The sequence below is a fragment of the Arvicanthis niloticus genome, chromosome 6 (genome assembly GCF_011762505.2).
Source record: "Arvicanthis niloticus isolate mArvNil1 chromosome 6, mArvNil1.pat.X, whole genome shotgun sequence".
Taxonomy (NCBI): domain Eukaryota; kingdom Metazoa; phylum Chordata; class Mammalia; order Rodentia; family Muridae; genus Arvicanthis; species Arvicanthis niloticus.
Window position 1 is genome coordinate 105663338 of NC_047663.1, and position 18877 is coordinate 105682214.

Sequence of the window (18877 nt, forward strand, 5' to 3'; positions counted from 1 at the left end):
TGCTCGGCAAGCAGTCTACCATTGAACTACAACCTCAATACTTTCCATTTTTTTTCTATCCAACAGGACCTCTGTGAAGTTGGCCTTGATGCTATCCTTCTATCTCTGCCTCTCTTGTAGTTGGGATCGATTACAGGTCTCAACATTAGAAGCTGATTTAAAATATCTATTTATTTCAGCATTTTTTGTTTTATTCATTTCTAATGATTTATTTTTATGTGTATTGGTGTTGGTCTACATTTGTGTTTTGTGTGAGGGTGTTAGGTTCCCTAGAATTGGAATTACAGATAGTTGTGAGCTACCATGTCAGTGCTGGGAATTGAATCTGGTCCTCCGGGAAAGCAGTCAATGCTCTTAACAAGTGAGCCATCTTTCCAGACCCCATGTATAGCCCAGGATGCCCTTGAACTCAAGTGTTCCTCCTGCCTCTGCCTCCTTCAGCAAATCCTACTGGCAAGCATTACCATGAACAGCTTGTTTTATTCTTGAAGCAGGGTCTCACTGCAAAGCAGGGATGGCCTCAAACTTTCAATGTTCCTCCTGCCTCCATTTCCTGAAGGAATACAAGTATGCCCCACCACACCTGGCAAAGCCAAACACTTTATAAAATTAAATTTTTTACCTGTACAGTCACTAAAAGTCTATTTTCTGCTACAACACTACAATGATTTAAAAATGTAAAGACAGAGGACTTTTAATTACAATGTTTTTTTCTCCAAAAGTTTCCCCTCATGGGTTGGGTTGGGGGGGGGTGTTACTTCTACTACTGAGCATCCTTACTCACTTGTACTATCTGCTACCAACATCAAATCTTAGAAGTCATGATGATCCAGACATTGTCAACCAGTACTAAGCAGTGTCACAGTGCCTATGTCATTCATTTTATGCTATGACTTCACTTTGTCATTGTAGCATCTCAAGTTCCAGTAAAGAAGACCATAGTCATGTAATTTTGTTACAATTAGTCTCATACTTGATACACTGTGTTATTAGTGGTACTAAACTCTCCCCGTGTTGAATTTGTTAATCTTTATCCTAACTATAAATAAAAATAAAATATATACAGAATTCTATGTTATGGGCAGTTTTGGACATCCACGGGGTGGGGGTCTTAGAACATACTCCTTGAATGAAAAGAGACTACTATATCTTTTTATATTTTCTTGATGAAAAGAGACTACTATATCTTCTTGCTCTAAACTGGTTTCTAGTAGGCTGGTCAGAGGAACCTGCCTTGTGCAACCAACACAAGGCCTTTAAATGTTTTGGTTTCAGACAGGGTTTCTCTGTGCAGCTCCAGCTGTCCTAGAACTCCATCTTTCCACCAGGCTGGCCTTGAACTCAGAGATCTACCTGGCTCTGCCTTCCAAGCGCTGGGATTAGAGGCGTGCACCACCAGTACCTTGATAAGGCTTTGAGTTTTAACCTCCAATCACAGACACACTTTTATTTCCTTGGTTTTCCCCAAAAAAAGCAGACAGCATGAGTTGTATCCTGGGAGATGTCTCAGTAAGGGGTCTAGGGATGGGGTTGCTCTGCTTGTGAGGTACACCTAGTAAAGGATGGTGCTCCAACATGACAAAGGTCCTGGATGGAAAGCACCCCTAGTTAGGAAGAATGTCACAGTTGGGAGGAAGAATCCTAGTAAGGGGCATGTCCCAACTTTGTAGAGAACATTCTGTTTAGGAAAGACGTACCTACGGGTTTGAGAGGGTACAGAGGGGATTCCATTGGGAAGATGATCCAACGGAAGAAAGCTAATCTCCTAATAGCATATAGGGTAGGAGGTTTGTCTGACTGGAGCTTGTGCACTGATAAGAAAGCTCACTCTGACTGTGGAGTCTCCTAAGTGGAGAGATCCTGACCCCAGCTAGTATGGAGTGCTCCAGTTAGAAGGTGTACTCTCCCTGGTTACCCCAAGGCCTGCTAGACACAAGCTTCTTGTATTCAAGGCAAAGCCTTTCCTACAGACCAAGTAACTTTCACTAGACTGAAAACCTATCAAAAAACCACATGAACTATCTTAGGCCACCTGATCTCTACGAACGATTCTGTCTTTCCCATCTGAGACTTCAAAGAGAAACTAAAGTGAGGTCTCACTGACAAAAATTAAGGCAGCCTTGAGTTTTTCTGACCAGTCTAGACTCAGTATCACAAGGAGACAGACTCTGGAAAAATGGCTCTGCTAACTTGGCCACTGTGGGAAGGGGAAATGGACAGTCCCCACTGGGACCTAAGCATGCTTTAAGACAACTGAACTGTTGTTAAGGCTTTTATGATGCACTGGCAAACAGTCTTTCTGCAGATCATGGGAAATGGTCATGTGCAGTCTTCTGTAATCCATAACCCAAACAGAGCCATCTTCCCCTAACCCACCTCTTCATCTCACTGTGAAGGTGGAGCCTCCTGTATCTTTTCCCGGAGACCTTTGTTTCAGCTATCTACATAACTTGCTCCTTTCCTAGCCATTGTGCCTTAAATATCACTGCCTCAGAAAAGTCTTCCACTTCCTCCTATCCTTTTTATCTATTATCCTTGACATCTTTTTCTCTGCAGTCCCACTCCATGTTCTCTCTCTCTCTCTCCTCTCTCTCCCCTCTCTCTCTCTCTCTCTCTCTCTCTCTCTCTCTCTCTCTCTCTTTCTCTCCCTCCCTCCCTCTCATTCATTTATTTTAGGTGTTCTGGGATTGTTTGGGTTTTTTTTTTTTTTTTTAATACTTATTTATTTTATTTATATAAGTACACTGTGGCTGCCTTCAGACACACCAGAAGAGGGCATCAGATCCCATTACAGATGGTTGTGAGCCACCATGTGGTTGCTGGAAATTGAACTCAGGACCTCTGAAAGAACAGTCAGTGCTCTTAACCGCTGAGCCATCTCTCCAGTCCAAGTGTTTTGTTTTAAGACAGGGTCTCATCTTGTAGATCAGGCTGGCCTCAAACTCAGATTTACCTGCCTCTGCCTCCAAGTGCTGTAAATAAAGGTGCATGCTACCATGTCAGGCTCCCTGTACTCTTGTGATAAACTGTGTATGACCACTGTTTTCTGTGTCGCACTGCCCACAACAATACCCTCTGGCATAAACAGAATACAAGAAAACAAATACTTAAGTGAAAAGGCTGAAACTCAGGAGGAGACCTTTTACCAGGCAAATACGGTGCGACAGAAACTGTTGGGAAGCTACAGGCCCTTCAACACCCAAATTCAGTCGGCCACAGTCCCAGTATCTACCTAACTCTCCTGCTCTAGGCAGGTGAAGTGTGTCTACAATGACAGCAGTTCTGAGAGACAAACCCACTCCCATTCCCATTTTCTAAGTGAGTGAACCAAAGAAAGGCAGTTGAATGTTTACAAGCAGCTTGATACAAGGTGGCATTCAGACCCAGGCTTTCTTTTCACGGCTTCCAGAAGCATTTGGAGACCTGTGGCCTCCTTGCTCCCTTTCCCCAGGACCCTCCTGACCCACAGAATCAGATGTGAGCCAGGTATGTGAAAGCGCATGCTTCAAGTGGTAGGCAATGATGCGTTCCAAAAGATCTCACCCACTTCCGGCCTTCTCACACTGGGGTATAAACCTGGCTGGCTAAGTGATGTGGAAACCAGACAGATGCCCAAGGCGCAGCACGGAAAGCACAACTTGGGGATACTGGTTATGTACGGCAGTATTCTGCTCTATAGTGCATTTTGTTCTCTAAAAGTCTGTGAACTAGTTGATTTCATAGGCAAGATGGCCACCATGCCTAGCAAGAGGCTCTCCCCTATAAGAGATGGAATTTAACCAATTCCACAATAACCACTTCAGTGCACATACTACATGTGAAGGATAACAGAGCTGTCATGGAGATCAAGTGGACTGCAGGGTGCTTCTGAAATGCTGTTCCAGGGAGCTGTTGTCTTTCATTCTTATTCTACAGGATGCGGTAAGGGAAAGAGCTCTGAGGGGGAGAAGTATCTTTCAGAGGTGGGAGGCAAATGAGGAGCTCGCAGGGTTTCAGTCTTCAGGGTGAAGCTTGTACAGTAGGGCCAGCTTGAGGCCAGACTGTAGGGCGAGAAGGCCAGCCACTTGCCCAGCTCTACAAATAAAGCGCTTTATTTATGCAGTCTCTCTAGGTCCCAGATCTCTGCCGCCCTACCAACCTCTCAAGAAGAGGACTCATTAAATCCAGAGGAGCCAGGAGTGGCTGGTCCACAAGAGGTCATCCCAACAGCTGCAGGTCCTGAGTAGCTGGGCCAGGTAGAGAGCAAAGGCACAAGGCCCTGGGTATCCCATGCCAGGGCAAAGGCCAGGACCACTGAACAAGGTGGCATGAACTAGCACACCAGGGTCAGCACCCTGGGATCAGGCCAAGGTCTGTACCACCAGCACCACAGCTCTGCTCATAGGATGGTGGAGCCTCTGTGGGGAAAAAAGAAGAATCTAAAAAGGGCTCAGGGCATCCTCATTTTCTCACCCGAGTCCCTGTCATTTCCACTTACCATAGGGGTAGCCCCATGAACTGTACTCTGGAGGGAGGATCAAGGCACTGGTGGTGGGTACAGGGCCTCCAGAGCCTTCTGCAAAGTAAGGGACAGTGGCACCTATAGAGATGCACAAAGGAGGGTGCAGAGAATGTCTAGCAGGGCTTCCAACCTGAACACAGGGCTCAATGGTAGTGACAGACACAGAACCCAACGGAGCAGACAGTGGCTGCTGCTGAGAATGGCTCTTGGTAGACAGGGGAACTGGGTCTGAGAAGTGAGGGCCACTAGCCACAGACTCTTCCTGGGGTGGTGCAGAGGGCACCACTGGGGACAAGGTCCCAGGAGAAGATCCTGGGCCTGGACAGGGGCTCAGTGGGGTTTGGTTCACAGCAATATTGCCAACAAACAGTGGCAGAGTCACGGTGGCCTCAGGTGCCTTCATGGAGACCTGGAAAAAATGTTGGTATTGAGGAGTCAGGCCAAGGCCACCCAGCCTCAGGCCACCCAGCCCTGGGCAACACCAAACCTGAAGGTAATAGTCGATGTGGATAAGGCTGCAGCCGGGCAGGGCCGACTGGGGCAGGGCAGGCACGAGGATCTGTTCTTGCCACTGAGCACGCCTCCAGGCCTTGACACCGCTACCCTCCACTTCTGCAATGGTCCGGACGTCATAGATCCAGCGCTTGGCCTTGTAGGATACCTTCTGAGAAAAGACTTGACTGTGAGCCTGGGCAGGCCCAGCACCACCCCTGCTGTCGGATGGGAAAGGACAGGCTCAGGGATCCAAACGGCTCTAACCTGTAGCAAGCTGGCCACTACGGGGCTGGTGTCCTTGCCTGACTGGTTCTCAATGTCAGCCTGCAGTCTCAGCACCTGTCCCACCACATAGCCACGGAGGTCGGTGCTAGCTGTGAGAAGCACACTGCCGGTCTTCACCAGCTTATAGGAGAACTTCTTGGTAGTGGAGGCCACATTGGGTTGCTTGAAGAGAAAAGGGAGAAGAATTTATCAAGCGAACACAGACAAGACCCTCAGGCTGCTCCAGACACCACCAACCAGCTCAAGACAGGGCCTGGCTGCCTGGCCCAAGGAGGTTGAAGGCAACCAAGGAAGCCTCTGTTCCATCCTTACCTCAATATCTGGGATGCTGTTCAGGTTCAAGGGGCTCAGGATGTAGAACACGAGGCTACACTTGTGATCCTTGGAAAAACGTGCAGTGTCGATGGACGCCCTCACCTGGTGTACAATCTTCCCAAAGGGTCCCTCAAAAGATGTGGGTGCTGTGGCTACGGAGATAATAGGGATTGGCTGGGGCCCAGCGCCTCCCACGTGTAGGTCTCACCAGGGATTGGCTGGGACCCAGCACCTCCCACATGTAGGTCTCACCGTTTCAAGGCTGCTCTACTCACCAGGAAGCAGAAACTGAAAAGGGAAGCTGTGCTCTCCGGCAGGCAGATTTCCTACAGAGACAAGAAGGAGGGAGCAAACCAGAGGAAATCCATAGTGGCCACGGTGCCAGACCAGCAGTCGGCACTGCAGCCCACCAGTCCACACTACCTGTCTCCAGCACTGTAGCAGCACGGCCCTAGCAGGAGCTACAGGCTACACACAAGGGCTTGGTTCAACCCAGAGTGTGAGGCTGGAAATGGAGTTAGCTCAGTGTTTGCTTAGCACACACAATGCTTTATTTAGTTCAATTCCAAGGACTATGCAACCCACATATGGTAGCACATCCCTGGGAGGTGGAAGGAGGAAAATCAGAAGTGCAAGGGCATCCTCTGTTAAATAGTAATTTCAAGGTCAGCCTGAGCTGCATGAAACCCTGTCTCAAAAATGAATAAATACAAACTTTAAATAAAATAAAGCACAGGAAGGTGGCTGAGAATAGAGGACGGGGATGAGACAGTCATATTAAGCTTCAGAGCCCACCCAGACCCAGAACTAGAAAGTGGGAATCCAGGAGATGGCTGCTGGGAGGGGAAGGGACAGGCTGACCCCCTCCAGTCAAGGGCTGCCCCTGTGATCACTGCTGGCTCCCGCACTCACCCTTGTCAGCCAGTGACAGGGAGCTGTTGAAGTAGCTCTCCTCCACTACCCATGCCCCATCGTTGGCCTTGTTGGAGACCCCACAGGAACCCATGCAGGTCACCCGGATAGCTGTAAGGGGAAGGGTGCCATAAGCCTATGCCATCAGCTGGCATAGGCTCCTCCATGTCCCCAGCACAGGATTTCACATAGGTTTGGAAGTACCCACGGGTCAAGAACCCTCAATGATGGCTGAAGGCCAAGCAGCTGGGTCATCTTCCCAAGAACACCTCCGGGCCATCCCCAATCTTGGTGTTCTCCCAGGGAACCAGGCTGCCAAGGAAACTGACCGGCAGTGTTTCATCAGCCCTGCAGATTCAGGGACGCCAATATTCTCCTAGATAATCCCAGGACTGACCCCAGATTGAACCTCAGCCTCTAGCCAGACCTATAAAACCCAGCCGCCCTTTTTTCATGATGCAAATCAGTTAGGTCTGGAGATGCCCCTTCAGTCTCTTGAAAGCTAACGCCAGCCCTCTCCCTGCCGGAATGCAGTCAGACCTGTCTGACCAAGTCAACAATCTAGCCCTGGAAGGCAAACCCTGATTTCCTTCTTGAACAGTAGTGCCCAGGAGGCTGGTTGGTCCCCCACCAGTGGGAGCACCCAGAGCAGGAACAACTAGAAACAGAGCTCACATTCCTCTGTTTAACAAATACACCCTGGCCCTACTGTGGTCAGGTAGCTGCAGCTGAATGAGGGGGCACAGCTGAAACTGGTCACAGGAGAGGTGGCTCAGGCAAGATGTAGGAGAGGCGCCCTGAAGCAACACCCTTCTCCCTGTAGAGTTGGGTCATGGTTTCAGTCCTTTTGCCAGACTTATTTGACAGGGTCACAGGAGAAGAAGATTATTCAAACTCTTTTCATCTTTGTGACAAAGCCATCAAGCAGGGAGAAAAATCCAAGCACCTAGAAGTTGCGCCTGCCTCATGTATAGTCTCCCTGTATCATAGTCCAGGCATCCTGTTGGTCACCCACAAACTTTATCCTATAAACCTTTGGCTTATCCTCAATCCACACAGCTCTACACAGGTGCACTCTCCACAGGTGCCCTCTGATATGTTTTGTAAACTTCGGTATGGTGCCAGTGGGAGGGGGTGCCTCAGTGGGCCCATGCTGAGGCATCCTTCCCCCTGAGGTACCAGCCATGGGACAGGTCTAGTATAGAATAGAGTTTATTTGGGGGCATAGGAAAGGGGGTTGAGAAGGGAATAGAGGCGGGGGGGAGGGAGGGGAAGGAGGAAAGAGAGAGAGAGAGAGAGAGAGAGACAGAGACAGAGAGAGAGAAAGAGAAAGAAGAGGAAAGGAGAGGAGAGGAGAGGAAAGGAGAGAGAGAGAGAGAGAGAGAGAGAGAGAAGAGGAGAGGAAAGGAGAGGAGGGAAAGAGATAGAGACAGACAGAGAGAGAGAGACAGAGAGAAGGAAGACTGGGAAGAGGTGTGGGGGGAGAGAGAAAGGGAGAAAAGGGTCAGAGAGAGAGAAGAGAGGCCAAACAGTCCTTTTTATAGCAAGCCAGGCTTACCTGGCTGTTGCTAGGTAACTGTTGGGCGGAGCCTAAAGGGACTGCTAACATGCTAACACACTCCCTCACCTGATGGCTGCCAGCACCTGTTCCTACTCTTGAGACTGTCCTGCCTTCATTCCTGCTGTACTACTCTCTGTCCTTGGAAATGCCAATGTCTGTCTGTCACCTTTCATGTCAGCCCAACCTTACAACTCTAACCTTCAACGTGGTTTGTAATACACACACTTCTTGTGCCATGACCTCTGAAGTCAAATCACCAAGTAGTCCCACCCTGGTATCTGAACACTACTGGCATCTATAGGCCAGGAAATAGTTCTTGAGATGACAGAGGTAAGCGGAGGTTCAAAGATCTGCTATCGGTTTCAAGATGCTTCACAAAGAGAACTCCTCCCTAAGGGTGATGGGCCCCACACTAGATACAAAGGGCGGAGGTCTCAGCTTAGTCCAGATGCTGCCATAGTGCTATGAGGGTGCCTACAGTAAATGGCAAAGTGCTATTCAAATTCTTCATATTCAATGTATGAGCGATAACAAACAGGTTGTTTAACTGGTTAGGGGTAGTTTGATATTTGAATGACCTTTTGTAGCAATAGACAACTGGAACCAATACCCAGCCACACTAGAAACCAGGGGAAACCCAGGTGACTTACATGTTTACTGGTCAGAATGACAACCACTAAGTACTTTGACCTATGTTGGGGAGAAGATGGAGAAGCCATACAGTGACACAGAGCCAACTTCTGTGTTTGCACCTGTACATGGCAAGACACCCATCAGGTATCCAGTCCTACACTGCCTTATCAGGATTCTCTCACAACACTGCTCAGAACAACAATCAAGTATTCCGTCTGGACCTCCAACAGTTCAGGTAAAGAAGCATGAGACCACCAGATTCCAGGAAAACAAGCCACATCCAAACTGGGAGTAGGGGGATCGAACTCTGATCTTCACAATGCCAAATATTTCCCCTACTACAGGGCTCTTGGGAAGACCCTGCCAGTGTGGACTTCTAGCCCCTGAGGTGAACACATCCTGTGTCACTCTCGTGAGAAATGACTAGGAAAGGGGCTTGCAAACAGTATGTCCTCTGCTTCCCCAAGAAAGCATTTGGAGCTTCTCCTCTGCCTCAGTAACATCACAGTCTAGGTGTGAAAATTCTCCCAGAAAATTCCTCAAGAACCATGTTCACTGGCCAAGGACAATGGCAGCAACCAAGTATGGACCTTCTCAAATCACTGGAGCAGGAAAAACCATGCATTACATAAGCAACATATATCTTGAGAAATAAGGGAGTTCTGAGCATACTAGGTGGTCTCTCTGTTGCTGCCGCTGCTGCAAGCCACTGGACATGGCTCTGTTTTAATAATGTTATGATGCTTTTCAGTAATAGGTCTACAGTCCTACCGCTCCACTCTCATGCAAAGGTATTTGGGAAGCAATCATGGTCCTCTCAAGCTCATCCCCTGAAGCATAGCCAGGAAACCAGAGCAAGTGTAGTCTAGCAAATCGTCCGCATCAAGTAGCAGTCTACAGAACAATATAGACCTCAAGGTGCGGGTGTTCACCACTGGAGACTGAAGGCTGCTCTTTTTTTTTTTTTTTTTTTTCTTCTTCTTCTTCTTCTTCTTCTTCTTCTTCTTCTTCTTCTTCTTCTTCTTCTTCTTCTTGCTTTGTTTTGTTTTGGAGACAAGGTTTCTCTGTATAGCCCTAGCTATTCTGCTGGCCTTGAACTCACAGAGATCCACCTGTCCCTGCCTCCCAAGCACTGGGATTAAAGGCATGCTCCTCTCATAGCAGCCCTGGTTTTTCTAAAGAAAATCATAGTGTGTGTTTTGTTCCACAGAGATGTCTGTCACTTTTTTCCCACATGGGTGCTTCTATCTTCTAGCAGTTTCTTACCATGCACCATAATAATGAAGACCTTTCCATTCTTCTTCCAGTTCCAAAGATCTCGAACCTGACCATCCCCACCAGCTAACAGAATCTACCATTAAATCTCTGCTTCCAGTTGCTCTGCCTCCAGTTGTACCACAGACTAACAAGGGTGGCTACCTCTTGGGGTCCTGTGAAAACACAGCTGAACTATGAAAAACTGAGTGGGTTAGAGAGAGCTCAGGAGTTAAGTGCACTTGTTCCTCTTGCAGAAAACCCAGGTTCCATTCCCAGAACCCAGAACCTTTAATCCAGGTCAAAAGTACACGATGCCCTCTTCTGTACTCTAGGGCACATAAACAAGTAGTGTACAGACACATATGCAGCAAGACATGTACATACATAAAATAAAATGCTAAAATATAACTCTAATTTATATCAAAAAGAAAAATAAGGAGACCTAGGAGTGGAGGTGCCTACATGCATCGACACTCAGAAGCCTGTATCGGGATTGCAAGTTTGAGGTCAGTCTGGGCAGCATAGAAAGATGCTGGGTCTAAACAACAACAACGGTAATAAAATAAACTTTTAAAAAAACAAGAAAAGAAGAAGGCTGAGAGTTTAGTTCAGCAGAGCGCTTATCGAGCATGCTCTAAATTAAATTCTCAGCACCTGAAAGGATTCAGAAGATGAAAAGCAAGTAGGAAGACCTCCATCTAACCAAAAAGGGGGAGTAGAGAGCTGTAAGAAAAATACAGCAGGCCCCGCTGCTCTCCTGGGTCGTCTGTGTCCCGTATCACCTCGGAGACAGCTATTATCCTCTCAGACGGATTCGAACCATTGTCGATCGTTAGGCAAGTATCCAATGAGCAAAAGTGACAATCCCAAGGTAGTACTCGTTGACAATAAAGAAGTGGGGGTGAGGGGCTCTTCTACTGGGTCTAGCAGAAGTTCAACAAGTATTCTTTGAATGAGGGAAAATATAAGAACCATGCTTATCTCCATCCCAAGCAGGACTGAAGTTCCAGAGTGGCCTCCACACACACACACACACACACACACACACACATACACACACACATACACACACACACACATACACACACACACACACACATACATACACACACACATACATACACACACAGACACACACACACAGAGACACACACACACAGAGACACACACATATACATACACACACACACAGACACACACACATACATACACACACAGACAGACACACACAGACACACACACACACACACAGAGAGAGAGACACACACACATACATATACACACACACACACACACACACACACAATCTCAATTGCCAACAATATAAATGATTCACCTTCTAGCCTCAGCCCGTGATCCTGGACACTCTTGCAGTTGGGACCAACCGCTGGGCTCTCTTGGCCCCTAGAAGGTCGGCTGTCCACTTACTTTCTATCTGCTACAGATCATCCTTACACTGTATTTGGCAATAGCCTAGCCTGTTACCCCATGTCTTGTCAGGAGAAAATAACAAAAAAAGAAAAACTGAATGGCTAGTTCTAACTAGGACCTCTCTCTCTGTTGTATCCCTCAACCCCACAAGCCTGTGCCCTGTACCATGTTTCCCCTCAGCCAATGTGGAGTTTTCTGTACACTTCTTGTACCTTTCTTGGATCCAGGAGGAGGTGACCTATCATTCTGTAAGCCCCTACAAAATCATCAGCTCTCACCCAGATCACATACTCTACATAAAGATAGGTAGGTAATGTGACCATGACCAGAAGCCTCAATACGATCAGGGCCTGACAGGTACCTACAGTCCAGATGCCTTTTGTTTGTTTGTTTTGTTTCTGTTTTATTGCTTGTTTGTTTTGTTGGTTGGTTTTTGAGACAGGGTTTCTCTGTATAGCCCTGGCTGTCCTGGAAGTCACTCTGTAAGACCGGGTTGGCCTCGAACTCTGAAATCCCGACTGCCTCTGCCTCTGCCTCCCAAGTGCTGGGATTAAAGGCGTGCACCACCACTGCCCAGCTTCCAGATTCCTTCTTGACCTTGACAACACCAGGTCCAGGTCCAGGTCCAGGTGTTCCCCTGGGGCCTAGAATGGCTGAGGAGGATAGCTTTCCATCCTCAGCAGACACCAGAAGTGTGTGTGGACAACTGTGGTTTGGCCATGCAGCCAGGCAGTTCTCACAGAAAACAAAAATAAAAGAGCATCAAGCAAGGACATCCATATAATCTTGTAATCAGTGTCTGTCAGGCAGAGGCCATAACAGCACCCACCTGACCCCAGAGAGCTGTCATCAAATCCCACACAGGGCCCCCTATTCGTGGATCCAGCACCAAGCAGGCTGCATCTGAGAGTGTCCTGTCGATGGCAAAGCAGCAACCTGATCCCCAGCCCCAGAGTCTCAGATCTATGCATCACCAGAAGGCTCAGCTCAGCTCCCACAAGGCCTTAGGACAGGAGCGAGGGGATTGCCCAGTGGAACAGGGCCCCTTGACAGCAACTACAATCTTTAAACTGAAAGCAAGAAAGTACCCTGCGGATTCTGCTGAGAACCTGCACACTTGAACCAGAACTGTCTTTGAAGAAGGTCCTGCCTGCATAGGAGCCTGGAGACAAGGAAAAGAGAGAACTCAAAGCACACTAGGTTCCAGGTGGGGGCCCAGCAGGTGCACAGTGCAGCGGACCTTGGACAACAACTGAACAAGGGAAGACTGAAGGCCTATATGCGTCTACCGCCAGGGTTGCCTGGGCATAGTGAACAAGCACTTAGGCCCTCGCACAGACTCTGTTCGAGGCGGAGAGCACAGGACGGGACAGATGCGGAAGGACTGGGCCACCGAGCTGCCTGCCCCGCCCTGCCCTCCGTAAGCCTCCCAGAACAGCCTGTCCCTGGTGCCCAACGTTCCGTCGTAACCGGGGCTTCCTGGAGCCTGAGAATCCAGTCGCAGAGCCCGCTGACCGCACGGTTTCCGAGAGCCCCGCCCCACCGCAGGTAAGAACACGACTACCCACTCCCCCGAGGGGTCCCCGCGCCCACCTCGGAAGGGCAGTGGCGCTCCCAGTCGCAAGTGCACGGCCCCAGCCAGCGGCTCCCCAGGACTGTAGACGACGCGGCCCTGACTCAGGCGGATCTCGAAGAGCTGCACCCTCCCCATACCGCGGTCTCCCGCGCCGCCGACCTGACGCCGACTTAGGCAGTGGCTTCGAGGCCCGCCCCTTCCCCTCCCCTCCCTGCCCCTCCCTTCCCCTCCCCTCCCCTCCCCCCGACAGAGGACACACCCAGGCCGCAGGACCCGCCTGGGCCGGAATACTAGCTGGTGCCTCCAAGACCCGCCCTCATCTCAAATACCCGCCCCTTTCTGATTTAAGGCCCGCCTTCTCCAGGGCTGGTCTCCGACCAGAGGACACGCCCATGGATGAGGACACGCCTCCTCCACAAGGCTCCGCCCATTTTTCTAGATTTGCTTCCCTGAACACAAGCACCTGGTCACAACAGGCCAGTCGTGTTCCTGCCCTAGCCAGAAGGCCGGCCCAGACTAGCTACGGAGTGTGCGGCAGGTATGCTTTAGTCTAAGACCCTCACCGGATCCTTGAGATCTCTGGAGCTCAGGAGTGAGGACTGCTCACCTGTAAGCGAAAGTGGGTCCCCGAGCACCCACGTTCAACGCTAGGTGGCCATGAGAGGTGCTCAGCGCTCAGGTAGTGTAGGTCCCCAGCTATGCCCCACGGCCATCGTGTTTTGTGCACCCTTCCTGAGATGTGGTGGGCAGTAGCGGCCCAGAACACCGGTGCTGAGTAGGGGGAGCTCAGGGCAGAAACAAGAGACCCCTGCAAAACTTGGGACGCAGAGCGAGGAGGTGCGGAAGGAGGAGGGACCGATTCTGAACCACATTTTTTCCCCGAGACAGAGCATATCCCTGGAACTCGCTCTGTTGACCAGACTGGCCTCGAACTCAGAGAGCTCTGCCCTGCTATCCGAGTGCTGGGATAATTGCGTGTGCCACCGCCACCGGCCTGAATCACGTTTTTAAAAAGGTCTTGGTGTTGGTTGTGAACTGGAAGAAAGGTCTTAAATTCATATGTTCACAATTTATTGTTCTATCTTACTATAGTGTGAAAGCCAACTTAAGCAATGCTTTTTTCTTCCCCATTTGGTACTGTATTAAATAAATTTTATGAGATATTCAGCACTGTCTTAGAAGATGGTCGTTGTGGAGGGGGTGTGGCTTAGTGGTACAGCACTTGCCTAGTTCAAGCAAGGCTCTGGTCCCCTAAACTACAAATATACATATAGCACTTTGTATTAGGTAACAGTTACCCATTGAAAGTTGATGTGACTGTCTTGAGGCCATTTTTAACATGGGGTCTCAACCTACCAGTATTTTCTACTCTTTACTTTGTGACTGGTCCTTTATAAATGATGGGAATCTATACCCATGAGAGCAGAGCAACAATGGTAGGGTCACTTTGTACTTGCCTAAGACAGAGATGCCTCAGAGGCCCAGCTTACTGGTTAAACATGGAGGAAACAAGTGGAGTGGCAGTTACCAGAACCGTTAGCAAAGAGCTCCTCAACGGAAGACACAAATCATTTTGTGGTAGGAGCCATGACATGCAAAACCTGGGTGCCCTAGATACCCCATGCACTTAGGGGAGTTAAAGGGCTAAAATAAAAAAATAACCTGTGTACAGATAACTGAAATCTGGGCTAGATGGTGGGAACGAGATCCAGAACTTAATCTGATTCTGGTTAACAAAAGGAGAGGACTGGGTGTGTTGGGCTAAGTGTGGTGGTACACAAACCCAGATGCAAGGCTGTGGTGCCTACTTAACATATTAAGGTGGACCTTGCCATGGGGTTCTCCCAGCATCCCTCAGTCCCTACCTTTTACAGAGTCTTCCTGGCTGGCATTCCCCAAACCTCCTACCCTGAACGTCTCCAGCTCAGGGGCTTGGCTTCCCCAGCCATCTTAGTTACCCTACTCTCTTCTGGGCCTCCTGGCTACTGCACCTGGTTCCTCTCTCCTCACATGGCTCAGGGTCTTATCTGGATTCTCCCAGATGTCTGTCTGCCTTTTATCTGCAGTAAAAGTTCTCCAGCATACCTAGGCACAGTCCCACCCCTCCCTTTCATTTTTCATTTCTCTGGTGCCAAAACCTGGGACCAGTCTTGTTCCTTTTCTTTTTGTTTCTGTTTTTTATTCATCTGGTGTCAAAGCCAGGGAATGACATAAATGATATCCTTCCCTAACAAACTCCAAACCAAGCTGCTGATATGAATCTCCTAAGGTATACACGGATCATACCCCTTCTCCACCTTGTCTACAGTGAGTTTCAGGCCTGCCAAGGCTGCTAGTGAGGCCCCATCTCAAAGAAAGAATGGAAGGGAAGATGGAAGAAGAGGGGGTCCTGAACTCCAGCCCTGGCCTCTTGGTTCTTTCCCAGTGGTAGTGCCTCTTAGGAACCATGTGTACCAGACTAAAACACAAATGTCTGGAAATCAGAGGAAGCCTCTCACCTGAAATCAGAGTGTGTCTCACCAACAGTGAAATCTCACAGAATGATGAGAGTTAGGGATAGAATTACCAGGAAAAGAGGGGACTAGCCAGGAAAAGAGGGGACTAGCCAGGGTCTAGCAAAGGGAGCATGGAAAATGGAGTCAGTATTTCCAGATCATGAGAGTTAAAGCTGGGAGTTGCTGGGCAGTAGTGGTGCACGCCTTTAATCCCAGCACTTGGGAGGCAGAGGCAGGTGGATTTCTGAGTTTGAGCCCAGCCTGGTCTACAGAGTGAGTTCCAGGAAAGCCAGGGCTACACAGAGAAACCCTGTCTCAAAAAACCAAAAAAAAAAAAAAAAAAAAAAAAAAAAAAAAAGCTGGGAGTTGCAAATGGCAACCAGGACTCATCCTGTGCAGAGGTCCAGTATTACAGCTGTTAAAGCAATTGAATAATGAAACATCTAAATTTGAAAGGCTCCTGATAGGAGCAAAGAAGAGACTGGACACAGGCAGTTGTGCTGAAATGGATCCCAGAAGGAAATGGGTTGAGTAGGATCAGAATAATGGTTATAACTGCTTAGGAGGCCTAGAATAAAGTCCACCCAGGGCTGTCCTGTTCTAACTCAGCAGTCTCCAAACATCTCCTCTTTACTGAAACACTTTCCTGTTTTGTCCATTTTTCACCCTGGAGCTACTAATTGCCCTTCTCTTTCTGACTAATTTCCCCAAATCCTTCTTTAGCACATTCCCTGTTTGCCTAATTGTGCAGGTACTGAAGTACTGTGACTGACAGAGGCTTCTCATGAAACCCAAGACTTGTCAGGAGCAAGGGAAAGTATGACCTTTATTGTTTTCCACATAGAAGAAAAAAAAAAAAAAAATCCAAGCAGGAAAGGCTAGGGATGCTTAAGACTCCATGGCTGTAATTCTTAATCTTGATAGTCAACCTGGGTAGATCTAGAATCAACTAACTGACAAACTGTTAGGCACTCCTCTAAGGGATTTTCTTCATCAGATTTGAAGTGGAAACTTAAATGTGAGTGGCATCTTCTGGTAACAACCCAGGTACAAGGAACCCACACTCACAGGAAGTGCATCTGTCATTGTTGCATTACCTCACTGACACATTAGAACCAGCAGCTCTCCAAGACTCCTCTGGGACTTCAGCACCTGACTAGGACTGCTGAGGCATCCAGCATTTTGGACTGAGCAAATTACTAGATTTTTGCCTCACCAGCATGAGATAGCCATTGTGGGACTACCCAGACTATATCATGTAAACCAATCTAAACTTACACATGCATCTTTTTTGGGGAGAGGGGTTAAGTCTCACTATGTAGCCCTGTCTGGGCTGAAACTTCCTATACAAAACAGAACCGCTTCAGCCTACCAAGTGCTGAGATTAAAGGCATGTGCACCACCACATCTCCATATTAAATAAAGATTCATTATTTAACTTTAAATAAAGATGTGTTTTTGAGATAGGGCTTCTCTGAATAACCCTGGCTGCCCTAGAACTTACACCAGGCTAGCCTTGAACTCAAAGAGCTGCTTGCCACTGCCTCCCAAATGCTGAGATTAAAGACATGCTCCACCATACCCATTTTTTAAAGAGGTTAAATTGTGTGTATGTGGGTTTTTGTTTTTAATTTATTTATATGAGTACACTGTAGCTGTCTTCAGACACACTATTAGAGGGTGTTGGATCCCATTACAGATAGTTGTGAGCTACCATGTGGTTGCTGGGAATTGAACTCAGGACCTCTGGAAGAGCAGTCAGTGCTCTTAACAGTGCCATCTCTCTAGTCCCCTATGTATGTGTTTCTATGTTCAGGGTTCATGAAGGCCAGGTGTTGGATTCTCTAGAGCTGAAACTACAGACTATTGTGAGTTGCCATGTAGATGCTAAGAATTGAACCCAGGACTTCTGAAAAAGCAGCAAATGTTCCTCACTACTGAGGCAGCTCTCCATCCACCTCCCTTTTTTTAAAATTTAAGATTTTATTTTTAATTATGTTTTTCTATATGTATATGTACTTGCATGTGGGTGCCCAGAGAGGCCAAAAAAGGGTGTCTAATTTCCTGGAGCTAGTTGTAAGCCTCCTAACACAAGTGCTAGGAAACAACTTTGGGTCTTCTCTAAGAGCAGCAAATTCTCTGAAGCGCTGAGCCATCTTTCTCATTTTCATCTAGCTAATTTTTTGCTTTTTTTTTTTTTTTTTTTGAGTCAGGGTTTTGTTCTGTAGCCTAGACTGGCCTAAAACCAATACCCTCTGCTTCAGCCTCCCCGGAAGAAAAAGAAAAGATGTAGGCTCTATCCCCTTGCCTTAGATTTGGTGACTTTCAACAGGACTGCAACAAACAAGATGCAGGGTTAGTTCCAGGTTAAGCTTGATAAGTCCTAAGCTACAAGATAAAACTATCTAATTACCCTATACAGAGGACTTGAGATCGCTCACACGTGAGCCTCAAACAATCGCAGATGAACACAGGGATGTGGTTACTTGGCTGTCTCAGCAACTGTTGTCACATGCCCAGCCATGCCAATTTATTGTGTAGCTGGAAAACCAGGCTAGCCTCAGACAGGAGGTTCTTGTATACTGGCTGGTTTTTGCTAAGAATGGGATGATCAAGATATTTATGGCCCTCATACAACTGCAATTTTTTTCTGGAGTTGGTCAGGTGTCTCCTTTGTGGCCTTTTTTTTTTTTTTTGCTGTGGGGTATCCACTAGAGAAGACTGCTCAGACGTAGGTTTAAGCCTAGAAAACGTCTTTTATTAGCTGGCTGGTGACTACACTGGGTGTATCGCTGAATCTTCCTCAGGATGAGCTTTTACACACAAACAAACATATTCTGGGCTGACACACTTGAGTTAACAAGAACAGTTAGCCAGAAGCAGTACTACAGAAGTCAACAGCATTTAGAGACTTTCCCAAGACTATGGACTTTGATGGATTAGGTCTTTGTTTTTATTTTAGCAAGTGATGCTGTCCATGTGCTGAGTTTTATGGATTGAATGGTACTTCCAACTTGAAGTCAGCTGTGCTTTGGACAAGGCTGATCTTAACCGCAGAGATCCACCAGCAGCTGCCTCCTGAGTGCTGGGATTAAAGGTGTGTTCCACCACACCTGGCTCAAGTCACATTAATTTCCTCAAAGTAGTCATAGAATCAGTATGAGGCATGGCAAATATAGAAGGATGGGAGGAAGTTGATGAAGGTGATCATTTTTCTTAAACTTTTTGTTTATATATTGTATGTATATAGGTGTTCCATCTGCACACCAGTAGAGGGCATCAGATCTTGTAGTGATTATGAGCCACTATGTAGGTGCTAGGAATTGAACTCAGGAACTCTGGAAGAGCAGCCACTACTCTAAACCATTGAGCCAACCCTCCAGACCCAATGATAGTGATAATTTGACAACTTAACC

The 18877-nt window shown here is 47.8% G+C and overlaps 1 protein-coding gene and 1 long non-coding RNA gene across 5 annotated transcripts; one reads left to right on the forward strand and one right to left on the reverse strand.

Moving 5' to 3' along the window:
- Nucleotides 1–3127: 3127 nt before the first annotated feature.
- On the reverse strand, nt 3128–13170 carry Arrdc1 (arrestin domain containing 1). Of its 3 annotated transcripts, XM_034507056.2 has the most exons (8): nt 12984–13169; nt 6509–6619; nt 5872–5922; nt 5594–5748; nt 5261–5443; nt 4989–5165; nt 4478–4910; nt 3128–4397 (listed from the first exon to the last, which is right to left on the reverse strand). In XM_034507056.2, exons 1-8 carry the CDS (start codon nt 13099–13101, stop codon nt 4327–4329), a joined length of 1299 nt encoding a protein of 432 aa, XP_034362947.1. In that variant the 5' UTR covers nt 13102–13169; the 3' UTR covers nt 3128–4326. The 3 variants fall into 3 exon arrangements, with proteins under 3 accessions (XP_034362947.1, XP_076793638.1, XP_076793637.1); XM_076937523.1 differs by lacking the exon at nt 6509–6619 and having other exon boundaries at nt 12984–13170; XM_076937522.1 differs by lacking the exon at nt 5872–5922 and having other exon boundaries at nt 5594–5742.
- Nucleotides 12300–14133, forward strand: LOC143442903 (uncharacterized). Of its 2 annotated transcripts, none has more exons than XR_013111516.1 (3): nt 12300–12938; nt 13316–13504; nt 13851–14133. It is a non-coding gene; the product is annotated as an uncharacterized LOC143442903 (long non-coding RNA). The 2 variants fall into 2 exon arrangements; XR_013111515.1 differs by having other exon boundaries at nt 13855–14133.
- Nucleotides 14134–18877: the final 4744 nt, after the last annotated feature.